This window comes from Coregonus clupeaformis, chromosome 37 (assembly GCF_020615455.1).
Source record: "Coregonus clupeaformis isolate EN_2021a chromosome 37, ASM2061545v1, whole genome shotgun sequence".
NCBI classification, from domain to species: Eukaryota; Metazoa; Chordata; class Actinopteri; order Salmoniformes; family Salmonidae; genus Coregonus; species Coregonus clupeaformis.
In genome coordinates, this window is record NC_059228.1 from 10,250,365 (window position 1) to 10,263,083 (window position 12,719).

General features: G+C 45.1%; 1 protein-coding gene across 2 annotated transcripts in view; it reads left to right on the plus strand.

Moving 5' to 3' along the window:
- thada (THADA armadillo repeat containing) overlaps nt 1–12,719 on the plus strand; it is a 114,279-nt gene that overhangs the window by 79,208 nt on the left and 22,352 nt on the right. For both annotated transcript variants that reach the window (XM_045211535.1, XM_041866187.2), the window contains exons 32-36: nt 1,760–2,196; nt 5,266–5,390; nt 11,676–11,748; nt 11,843–11,993; nt 12,320–12,442. In XM_045211535.1, coding sequence (XP_045067470.1) covers nt 1,760–2,196; nt 5,266–5,390; nt 11,676–11,748; nt 11,843–11,993; nt 12,320–12,442 — 909 coding nt within the window. The remainder of the gene's footprint in view (nt 1–1,759; nt 2,197–5,265; nt 5,391–11,675; nt 11,749–11,842; nt 11,994–12,319; nt 12,443–12,719) is intronic.

A 12,719-nucleotide genomic window follows, 5' to 3' on the forward strand; every position in this document is an offset into this window, starting at 1 on the left:
GGGAAGCAGTATATCCTTCGCGTTGGACTCATCTTTGTCCAGTTCGAGGTGAGTAATTGCTGTTTTGATATCCAGAAGCTCTTAAGAGACGGTAGCAGCAACATTATGTACAAAATAAGTTACAAATAATGCGAAAAAACGAACAAAATAGAACAGTTGGTTAGGAGCCTGTAAAACAGCAGCCATCCCCTCTGGCTTATTTGGAGTATTATGGATATTTCTGTTATATTGTGTTATGTTTTAGTATTTGTAAGGCCCACTGCTAAACTGGACAGGTTGTTGAGTAATTTAGAACCAGTGGTCAGTCGATGTGCCCTGGGCCTGTTTTGAGTATGGTCGACTGTCGTACTGTGGTTGAGCGGTCATTGTTACAGCAGGTCTCTGTATGACCGACTGTTTCCTCTGACTACTGTCTGGACTGTCTGGTCATGTGTTATGAAAGTGAGAAGTCGTTAGAAAGACACGCACACACAGAACTACTGGCCTTTGGCATCCAGTGTCCCTACACACACACACACACAGCCAGTCTGTGGTGGAACGCCTTTCATTTCCTAACTGAATCCCGGATGTGCCCCCCATCCCCTCCTTCTCCCCCCAAGAGACTCAGCTATTTTGATAAATGCTATTATAAAAACAGCTCTGCTCTCTGCCTAATGATGTTATCCCTCTCTCCCTCTCTCTCTCCCTCCCTAACATCAGTTTCCTGACCTAGTTGAAAGGGGAGTCAGGAGTTTGGGCTGCTCCCTGTTAGACTTGATTCACTCTCCTCCAGCTCTGTTTGGGTTGTTGTTGTCACCCTGCTGTTCCGTCCTGCATCTGGGGGTGTGAAACTGTGGTACAGTAGAGTTGTGTAAGATCTTGATTGAGTGTGTGTGCACGTGTGTATAGTTCTACATGGGGGTTTAACTGAGAGGAAAGGCCTGAAAACCCAGATAGGGTTGCAGTGTCCTTCCCCCAACCCATATCCCGTCGACATATACCCTTTCTCCCAAATGCAGACAGGCAGCCCTTCTCTCTCGCTCTCTCTCTCTCTGTGACAAGCTCCTAATTGTCTCCAGTCATCCTCATCCCCCCCGGTCCCTCGTCTCTCGTCCCGTCGTCATTACTGTCCTCCCATTATGGCCATTACGGACCGCTCATGTGGCCGCCGGACCCTTTGAGGATCTGGTTCCACGGTAACCTGGCCCGTCTCCACGGTAACCCTAGACCGTCTCCGGGGGAATGCAGCATTTCCTTTCCTTTTGTCTGGCCCATGTGGAGTGGCGCTCGGGGGCCAGGTTGAGTTGCACAGTTTTTTTTTTGTTTTTTGGGGAGGGGGCAGGAAAAGGAGGAGGAGGTGGTGTGTGTGTGTGTGTTAAGATTAAGCTGACCGTGAAAGGAGGCCCTGTGAGATGTCTTGGATTTGGAGCATTGTAGTAGGAGGGGGTTGGGGATGAAGCTACAGAATGATATTGAGTTACCAAAAAACGTCCTGGTAGTGCAGTAAGGCTGTGCTTCAGAGAGAACTGGTGTGGGCACGTTTGTGGTCTTTGTACGTCTATCAACCATTGGAGCCTAGACAGTACAGAAGGACTAAGTGTGGAGGTGTGAAGTGACTGGCACAATGATGAGCCATGCCAACAGAGTACAACAAGGCTGTACACCCGTCACCTGTAGACCCCAGAGGGTTGGCAGCACCTCCCTCCTGTAAGTGTGTGTGTGTGTCTTTGTGTGCATGCAAGTTCTCAAATGTCCTCTACCTGTTTCTGTCTCTCCTCAGATTCAGAGCTTAAGGAGCTGCGTGAGGAGACGCTGGCACTCCTCATGGCCTCTGAGCTGGTGACCCCTGGAGGCCCCTCTGCTGTGTGTGGCCCCTCGGGCCCCTGTGGCCCCCCCGGCACCACCCAGTATCTCCTCAGCCTGGCACGCCTGGCACTCAGCGCCAGCGTGGAGAGCCCACTACTGTGGGGCGTGGAGGAGGATGGCACCACATCGCGAGGACTCCTGCTCCTGGGGTGTCTGCTGCAGTGCCCACACTACGAAGTCCGTGAGCTGGCCCTGGGAGAGGTCCTGAGGAGGCTGGAAAGAGAGAGGGATGAAGGGGAGGAGGAGAGGGATGGAGAGGGGGAGAGAAGCTCTCACTGGCCCCAGGAGACGATCATCTCTAACCTCACTACCCTGGCCCTGCATGAGGCCCACCCTCAGTCTCTCGCCAAGGTAAGACTCCATGGACACCATGGGGAGGGTCTCTAGGACCAGAGTTTTTTCCTCTGGTCTGGTCATGTTTTAAGGATAAACTCCAGGTCACTTAAACATGATGATATGGTTATTCGGTAGTTTGTCATTAAGCTGGTGTTTTATGAAGCCTATGGGGGAATCAAACGTACAACTCCACCCATTGTGTTCAACCTCACTCTCCCCATTGACAAATTCAAGACAATTATAGCAAATTGATTCCATGTACAAATCTGTTTTCCTTATTATTGCGTGAGAGCCTTATAGCACCATACGGCTACGCCAAGCACACAGCACAGGCAGAGAGAACATCTCCCTCCCTCCCTCCTCGGTCCCTCCTCGGTTTGGTAACTTTCCACTCCTCCACCAGGCAGCACCGCTGCACACGGTGGAGGTTTAAGTAAAAAGGCAGCCTGCTTATCCCAGCTAGAATCATATTTCAATTCCTCATAAACACTGGACAGCCATCCATTACCCAACACTTTGCTCTGCCATTCCTATCATTAACCTGTGTTAGAGTTGACAAGACTCGTCACTCCTGGAAATGGTGCGTGCGCGCATGTATGTGTGTGTGTTTTACTGAAAACTGTTTTATTGCCTAGCCGTTAATGTTTAAGCAGCCGGCCCGTTAAGCCGCATCTCTCCGTGCCAAGGACACCGTTTCCATGGCTAGCCCTCTGCTCCAGTAAAGCATTCTGGAAGAAAACACTGCGTTTGGGCTGACTTCCTCTGTGGGTTGGATCTGTTGGCCTTTAAAAGAGCAGGAGCAGGGCATTCAGCTTCCTGTGAGACTAACCTGCACAGACTATCCTCCTCAGCCCAGTCTCTCACTTTACAGCTTTACAGTGCTTTAAAGGTCTCAGACGGGACTGCTATTTGCTGAGTAAGGTGTGTGTGGGTGGGTGGGTGGCATGGGGGTTTGAAATAAGTCCACTATTTGAATAGTATCATGAATTTTTGTTGGATATCCGGAGATTCGAAATACATGTTTTATTTTTTGTTACTTACGTTTTTTTAACCTGAGCACTGCTGCGTGAGGGAGAGGCTGGCGCTCTATTGCTGCAGCTGTGGAGGTGCCGGTGAGATGGGAGCGAGCAGGCAGAGGCAGAGAGAGCGACGCTGCTCAGCCACAGCCAAGACTAGCTAACTTGTAGTAGCCACAATGTTATTTAGCGTCCCATATAACAGTGCCTGTCTTGACTGGAGTAGCCTAGAGAAGCTAGCTAGGCTAATTAAGGCCACATGCTGCGCTTTCTCCCCAACCCCATTCAGATAAAACAGCCTACCTGTTGGTTGCTTGTTGTAGCCTACTCCTTCTCATTTCGGTAACTTTTAACGCCATAATGTTATTCCGTCTTGCATTGCGTTAGTGAACTCTCACTCCACTTGCTACACATTGAGCCTCTTTGCCACTTTGATTGGCCAAGTTACACACCTGAAGGCTACCGGTCGGCTACCAGTCTTTTTTATGGGGCTCATGTCATAAAAACGACATTGGAAAGTTTGTTGTTTTATTAAATTAATAACTTGAAATGTCATGGTATATCCTTGTATGTATCAGTGTCACATGGATATTTTAATTTAATTTAGAAAAAGCCTTTTCAGTGTTAAAATAGGCCTATAAAAATGAATACTCACAAGTACTCGAATACTAACGTCTGTTTGGATATTCGACTAACCGTGCACATCCCTAGTTTGTGTGTGTCAGGGAGGTTGTGTGTGTGTGTGTGGGGAGGATGCGTGTGTGAGCGTGTTTGTTTGTATGTCTATTGATGTTATTTGAATGTGTGTGTTTAGGAGAGTGCTTGTGTGTGATTCAGCGCATGGTGAGACAGGAGCCCATTAAAGGGGGTAGTAAAACTGAAAAGCCATGGAGCATCATAGAGACCAAGAGAGACCAGAGGCTAAAGAACAGCTGTGGGGTATACTACTTTAATATTTGTCTGAGACAGCAGCACAGTCACAAGCTGAGGGCCACAGAAGCCATATAACCTGCTCACGTCCCGTCCAGACTGACATCCACTTACACTGCTATCCCTCTAACCCCATAAAGGGATCATTTAAAAGCTTTAATAACAGCTCCATGCATTTAAATAAGTAATAATCAAAGACATATGCAGAAGGAATGTCAACAGGTGTTGGGGGTTTCTGAGGGAAAACAACTTCTTCCTCCCCAGACTCACTCCGCTGATCCCTCGCTTAAGGTGGGACTGGAGGAACGGAGAGGGAGTCAGGTCCTGGAAAGCAGAAATGAGAAATGGAAAGGGAGAGAAGGACAGAGACTGAGGGACAGATCTAGAGATGAGGCAGAGAGAGGGCGAAAGGGATGAAAGCCAGAGACACACACACACACAGGGTGGTACAGGGTGTGTGTGTGTGTGTGTGCGCATACGTGTGTCACAGCTGTGTGCCCGTGGTTTGGGTTAGCTGGGAGGATCTGAACGTCCAGAGGGGTAAAATGATCTCCAGGGCAGGGTGCCAACTCACACAGGACAGACACCACAGAGCTGTGCGCCTCAACCTAGGACCCAGTTGTTCATGTTCAAGAGTAGACATATAGTCAGGAAAAAATCCTGCTCTTACTTCACCTCTGTATTAGGGATGGGCACTTGAAAGAATGGCTGATTTCGAGTACTCTCTTGAAAATAATTTGTAGTACTCAAGTACTCGCATGTTAGCGTGAAACGGGCCTGCCCTGAAGGAAAAAAGTTTGCGGTATGCTATTGGTTGTTTTAATTACTGGTTCTGATACACAACTGAGACTAAAGTATGTATTTTCACTGCACTTGACATACTCCAAACAGTAAACACATATTAGAGTTAGACATTTTTTTTGTGCTTATACATTTAACCTGCTAAATATGTGCATTTGTACATTTCAAATACTTGTATTCAGTTATTAGTAATCTAATACAAACCTTGAATCGAGTATTTGAGTACTCAGATGTGGTGCTGCTCAGTCCTCTTACTCCATTTCTCTCCTTTTCTTTTTCTCTTGCTCTCTCTCCCTCCCTCTCTCATCTCTCTCACTCTCCATTCCTCTTTCCTCAGGTGCTGCAGGTGCTGTCTGTCCTCAGCATGAGTTCTGACCTGCAGTGGATGGACGGTCTACAGACTCTGACCCAGGCAGAGGTCCTGGAGCGGGTTCTCACACTGGCTGAAGACTTCGCCCACAGGTGAGCCCACCCACCAAGGGCCTGAAACATCAATACACTATTACCCTTTTCACACTACTGAGCTGAACCAAGCCAAGCTGATCTGTACTAGGCTGGCCACCACCACAATTGTTGAAACCATGCTTGAAAGGAGTTTAGGATGGGTTAGGATCTCCGTAAGGACTTGGCCCTCAGTAAGCAACAGCACTTAAAGTTAGTGAGTGCATACATTTTCATACTGGCCCCCCCGTGGGAAACGAACCCTCAACCCTGGCGGTGCAAGCGCCATGCTCTACCAACTGAGCTACAGGGGACACGTCCACAACAATGGCTCATTGAGTGCTTTCTCTTTTTATGCCATCACCCTAAGATTCCATTCCTCTCAATATCAGGCATAGTTCTCCTGAACTTCTCCCAGTCCAGCCTGTGAGACATTGTGACATAAGCAAGTCACACTCTCTTCCAGCTGTACAGTGCCTTGCAAAAGTATTCATACCTCTTGGATTTCTTCACATTTTGTTGTGGGATTAACATTTATTTAATTGTAAAAAAAAAAAAATGTCAACAATCTACACATAATACTCTGTCAAAGTGGAATATTTTTTATTTTTTTAAATTATTTTTTAGATTAACTGAAATTAGTCATGGCATATGTATTCAGCTTCCTGAGTCAATGCATGTTAGAAAATACCTTAGAATTATTTGTTTTGGATATACAGTGCCTTCGGAAAGTATTCAGACCCCTTGAGGTTTTCCACATTTTGTTAGGTTACAACCTTAATCAATTTTAGAATAAGTTGTTTTTTTCCCCCTCATCAATCTAATGACAAAGCAAAAACATATTACATTTACATAAGTATTCAGAACCTTTACTCAGTACTCAAGTCTTCTTGGTTATTGCGCTACAAGCTTGGAACACCTGTATTTGGAGAGTTTCTCCCATTCTTCTCTTCAGATCCTCTCAAGCTCTGTCAGGTTGGCTGGGGAGCGTCGTGGCACAGCTATTTTCAACTCTCTCCAGAGATGTTCGATCGGGTTCAAGTCCGGGCTCTGGCTGGGCCACTCAAGGACATTCAGAGACTTGTCCCGAAGCCACTCCTGCGTTGTCTTGGCTGTGTGCTTTGGGTCGTTGTCCTGTTAGAAGGTGAACCTTCACCCAAGTCTGAGGTCCTGAGTGCTCTGGAGCAGGTTTTCCATCAAGGATCTCTCTGTACTTTGCTCTGTTCATTTTTCCATCGATCCTGACTAGTCTCCCAGTCCCTGCCGCTGAAAACATCCCCACAGCATGATGCTGACACCACCATGCTTCACCTTAGGGATGGTGCCAGGTTTCCTTCAGACGTGACGCTTGGCATTCAGGCCAAAGAGTTCAATCTTGGTTTCATCAGACCAGAGAATCTTGTTTCTCCGTGTCTGAGAGTCCTTTAGGTGCTTTGGCAAACTCCAAGCGGGCTGTCATGTGCCTTTTAATGAGGAGTGGCTTCTGTCTTGCCACTCTACCATAAAGGCCTGATTTGGTTGTCCTTCTGGAAGGTTCTCCAATCTCTACAGAGGAACACTGGATCTCTGTCAGAGTGACCATCAGGTTATTGGTCACCTCCCTGACCAAGGCCCTTCTCCCCCGATTGCTCAGTTTGGCCGGGCGGCCAGCTCTAAGAAGAGTCTTGGTGGTTCCAAGCTTCTTCCATTTAAGAATGACAGAGGCCACTGTGTTCTTTGGGACCTTCAATGCAGCATAAATATTTTGGTACCCTTCCCCAGATCTGTGCCTCGGCACAATCCTGTCTTGGAGCTCTACGGACAATTCCTTCGACCTCATGGCTTGGTTTTTGCGCTGACATGCACTGTCAACTGTGGAACCTTATACAGTTGAAGTCGGAAGTTTACATACACCTTAGCCAACTACATTTAAGCTCAGTTTTTCACATTTCCTTACATTTTTAATACTAGTAAAAAATTCCCTGTCTTAGGGCTTGCTCGCACATGCTTTTTCAGTTCTGCCCACAAATGTTCTATAGGATTAAGGTCAGGGCTTTGTGATGGTCGCTCCAATACCTTGACTTTGTTGTCCTTAAGCCTTTTTGCCACAACTTTGGAAGTATGCTTGGGGTCATTGTCCATTTGGAAGACCAATTTGCGACCAAGCTTTAACTTCCTGACTGATGTCTTGAGATGTTGCTTCAATATATCCACATAATTTTCCTTCCTCATGATGCCATCTATTTTGTGAAGTGCACCAGTCCCTCCTGCAGCAAAGCACCCCCACAGCATGATGCTGCCACCCCCGTTCTTCACGGCTGGGATGGTGTACTTCGGCTTGCAAGCTTCCCCCTTTTTCCTCCAAACATAACGATGGACATTATTGCCAAACAGTTCTATTTTTGTTTTATCAGACCAGAGGACATTTCTCCAAAAAGTACGACCTTTGTCCCCATGTGCAGTTGCAAACCTTAGTCTGGCTTTTTTATGGCGGTTTTGGAACAGTAGTTTCTTCCTTGCTGAGCGGCCTTTCAGGTTATGTCGATATAGGACTCGTGTTTATACTTGCGTACTATTGTTTGTACAGATGAACGTGGTACGTTCAGGCGTTTGGAAATTGCTCCCAAGGATGAACCAGACTTGTGGAGGTCTACTATTTATTTATTTATTTTTTTTCCCCCCATGATGTCAAGCAAAGAGGCACTGAATTTGAATACATCCACAGGTACACCTCCAATTGACTCAAATGATGTCAATTAGCCTATCAGAAGCTTCTAAAGCCATGACATCATTTCCTGGAATTTTCTAAGCTGTTTAAAGGCACTGAAAGTATGATACAGTGAATTATAAGTGAAATAATCTGTAAACAATTGTTGGAAAGATTACTAGTAGATTGTCCTAACCGACTTGCCAAAACTGTAGTTTGTTAACAAGAAATTTGTGGAGTGGTTGAAAAACAAGTTTTAATGACTCCAACCTAAGTGTATGTAAACTTCCAACTTCAACTGTATATACAGGTGTTTGCCTTTCCAAATCATGTCCAATCAATTGAATTGACCACAGGCGGACTCCAATCAAGTTGTAGAAACATCTCAAGGATGATCAATTGAAACAGGAGGCACATGAGCTCAATTTTGAGTCTCATAGCAAAGGATCTGAATACTTATATAGATATATATATATTTTTTTATATATATAAATGTGCGTACGTTTCTAAAAACCTGTTTTAACTTTGTCATTATGGGGTATTGTGTGTAGATTGATGAGCAAAAAAATATTTTAATCCATTTTAGAATCAGGCTGTAACGTTACAAAATGTGTAAAAAGGGAAGGGGTCTGAATACTTTCCGAATGCACAGAATCCAGGTGAAAGCTATGATCCCTTATTGATGTCGCCTGTTAAATCCACTTCAATCAGTGTAGATGAAGGGGAGGAGACCAGTTAAAGAAGGATTTTTAATCCTTGAGACAATTGAGACATGGATTGTGTATGTGTGCCATTCAGAGGGTGAATGGGCAAGACAAAAGATGTAAGTGCCTTTGAATGGGGTATGGTAGTAGGTGCCAGTTGCACCGGTTTGAGTGTGTCAAGAACTGCAACGCTGCTGGGTTTTTCACGGTCAATAGTTTCCTGTGTGTGTCAACAATGGTCCATCACCCAAAAGACATTCAGCCAACTTGACACAACTGTGGGAAGCATTAGTCAACATGGACCATCATCCCTGTAGAACGCTTTCGACAACCTTGTAGTCCATGCCCCAACGAATTGAGGCTGTTCTGAGGGCAAAGGTGTGCAACTCAATATTAGGAAGTTGTTCCTAATGTTTTCTACACTCATTGTATTCAATGTCTGAATTGTTATTGTTACCCATCTACCAATCACTGCCCTTCTTTGAGGCTTTCGAAAAGCTCCCTGGTTGAGTCTCTTGGCATTCTCTCAACCAGCTTCATGAGGTAGTCACCTGGAATGCATTTCAATTAACAGGTATGCCTTGTTAAAAGTTAATTTGTGGAATTTCTTTCCTTCTTAATGCATTTGAGACAATCAGTTGTGTTGTGACAAGGTAAGGGTGGTATACAGAAGATAGCCCTATTTGGTAAAAGACCGTCCATATTATGGCAAGAACAACTCAAATTAGCAAAGAGAAACGACAGTCCATCATTACTTTAAGACATGAAGGTCAGTCAATCTGGAACATTTCAAGAAGGTTTCTTCAAGTGCAGTCACATAAGCCATCAAGCGCTATGATGAAACTGGCTCTCATGAGGACCGCCACAGGAATGGAAGACCCAGAGTTACCTCTGCTGCAGAGGATAAGTTCATTAGAGTTAACTTTACCTCAGATTGTAGCCCAAATAAATGCTTCACTGACTTAAAGTAACAGACACATCTCAACATCAACTGTTCAGAGGAGACTGCGTGAATCAGGCCTTCATGGTCGAAATGCTGCAAAGAAACCACTACTAAAGGACACCAATAAGAAGAAGAGACTTGCTTGGGCCAAGAAACACAAGCAATGGACATTAGACAGGTGGAAATCTGTCCTTTGGTCTGGAGTCCAAATGTGAGATTTTTGGTTCCATATGTGTTATTCCATATGTGTCTTCACTATTATTCTACAATGTAGAAAACTGAAAAAATAAAGAAAAACCCTTGAATGAGTAGGTATGTCCAAACTTTTGACTGGTACTGTAAGTATGAGAGACAGAGGAAGGGTTGGTCATTCAAAAATCATGTCAACCAATATTATTTCACACAGTGAGTCCATGTAAGTTATTATTTGATTTCTGAAGCAAAATTTGACTCCTGAACTAATTTAGGCTTGCCTCAATAAAGGGGCTGAATACTTATGCAATGGCTATTTTAGTCATCAAACTTTTATTAATCTTTCTAAAAATATATCATTTTTACTAGATTGTTGACAAGAAATGACAAATCAGTTTTAACCCCACTTTTGAAGAAATCAAAGGGGTCTGAATACTTTTGTAAGGCACTATGTTATGAGGACAAAGGAAAATGGAGGGAGGGGAGGTAACTTTTAAGAATGACCTCAAAATGGCCGCTGGTAATGGTGCCTTGTCCTCAAATCAGATGTTATTTGTCACATGCTTCGTAAACAACAGGTGTGGACTAACAGTGAAATGCTTACTTGAAAGCCGGCTGCCAAAACAGCACTAAGCCATCCGTGATTGATGTGCAGGCTTAAATGGAGAGGTGGGAGGACAGTAGGTGAGGTGCAGCCTCCCTCTTTCCCTCCTTTCCTCTCACTCCGTTGGTCTATGAAAGGACCCACATACCTGTGGCTGTAAGGATTTCACTCCTGTATTCCGAGCCATAGCCGTGGATTAAGGAGATAGTGCTGGGTAAATCTATCACTTCACTCCGGGTCCTATGTTAGCTGCCCAACTGGCCCGTGCACCTGGCGACAGGTGTGGAGATCTGGCCAACCGTGTGTGTCCGTCCGTGTGTGGGTACAGATCCTTGTGACATGGAGCTGTGTATTATCATGCTGAAACATAAGGTGATCGCGGCAGATGAATGGCACAGCAATGGGCGTCAGGATCTCGTCACGGCATCTCAGTGCATTCAAATTCTCTAAAACGATATTGGAGGCAGTTTATGGTAGAGAAATGAACATTACATTCTCTGGCAACAGCTCTAGTGGACATTCCTGTAGTCAGCATGCCAATTGCACGCTTCCTCAAAACTTCAGACATCTGTGGCATTTTGTTGTGTGACAAAACTGCACACTTTAGTGGCCTTTTTATTGTCCCCAGCACAAGGTGCACCTGTGTAATCAGCTTCTTGATATGCCACACCTGTCAGGTGGATGGATTATCTTGGCAATGGAGAAATGCTCACTAACAGGGATGTAAACAAATTTGTGCAAAGAATTTGAGAGAAATAAGCTTTTGGTGCAAATGGAACATTTCTGGGATCTTTTATTTCAGCTCATGAAACATGGGAACAACACTTTACATGCTACGTTTATATTTTTGTTCAGCGTAGCTCCATTCATGTCTATTTTATTTTATTCCTTGTGTTACTATTTTATTATTATTTTAAACGGCATCGTTGGGAAGGGCTCTTAAGTGTCCATTTCACGGTAAAGTCTACACCAGTTGTATTCTGGCATGTGACATATTTGATTTGAGGCATGTTTGCTCTGTGTGCGTGTTTTTACACACCACTTTATTGAATGGTGTTGTGTAGGGGCCCATTTTCTTTGTGCAGTGTGTTACTGCAGTGTCGAGTGATAAAGAGCTCACACTGTCCGTGGGTTTTACTGTTGTCATATATGTGTGTATGTGTGTGTTGTATTCCAGTGTGGAGTTGCACTGTGCTTCCCTGACCCTGGCCTCTAGACTGGTGGTGCACCTATCACACACTGACCCTCAGGTAAGAACCACCAATGATCCAGCTGTGAAATTGTGTGTCTACCATGCCCTGCAGTAACATAAGTTTGTCTGTGTTTATGTCCTTCTCCGATCAGGGTGTGGCTGTAGTAGCGTGCCTGGGGCGCTGGGGGGCGCTGGTGTCTCAGTGCTGCGGTGTGGAGCAAAATGTTGAGGTCAAGATGATGGCTGCTGAGGTACTGGTCAACGCCACACCCACCCTGTTGACCAGCCCCAACCTACCATTGGGTGAGTAGGCCTATATGGAAGTTGGATGTATTTGTGGGGGCTACAGTTGTTTGTTTTTGGTGTGTGTTTGTGTTGGTATTTTGTGGTTGTGTTTTAAGGACACAGTCATACAGATAGAGACAATGTTTTTTTTTAATGGGAGTCTTCCGCGGAAGGATGATGGACAACGGAGATGAAAAACCTTTGTGCGTATGTAACCCGTCCCAAAAACAAGTTGAGATGAGTTGAACGTTTTGACAGGCCGAAACGGACTGTGATGAATGCGTATGCAGTTGAATACATTTTCATACATCTGTCTGTGTCTAATTAAGTGTTTATTGTGCCAGGTGTGTCCCACACAGTGTCTCTGTGGAGAGGTCTGTTCACTCTACTGCAGGACGAGGACCAGGATGTCAGAGACAGAGCTGCTGACTTCATCTCCAACCTCCCTACACACCTACTGAACACAGGTACACACACCACCTCCGCACAGACACACATGCACAGAAACACACACAAGGGCTGCTTAACCAAATTCCATCTGACATCCAATCGAAATCGAAATTTCAAAGAAGGTTGCGTTAGTAGCGCTACATGCAGCTGTGACATCATGTTTAGTTAGCGCTTGTGGATGTGTTGTAAATACTTTAGATATAGAGGTCATATAAAATTACCCCGTAATCTTTTTATTACCGTCTCTGCCACAGTGTCAAACACACACACATATGTGTTGGAGTTGGGGAGGGG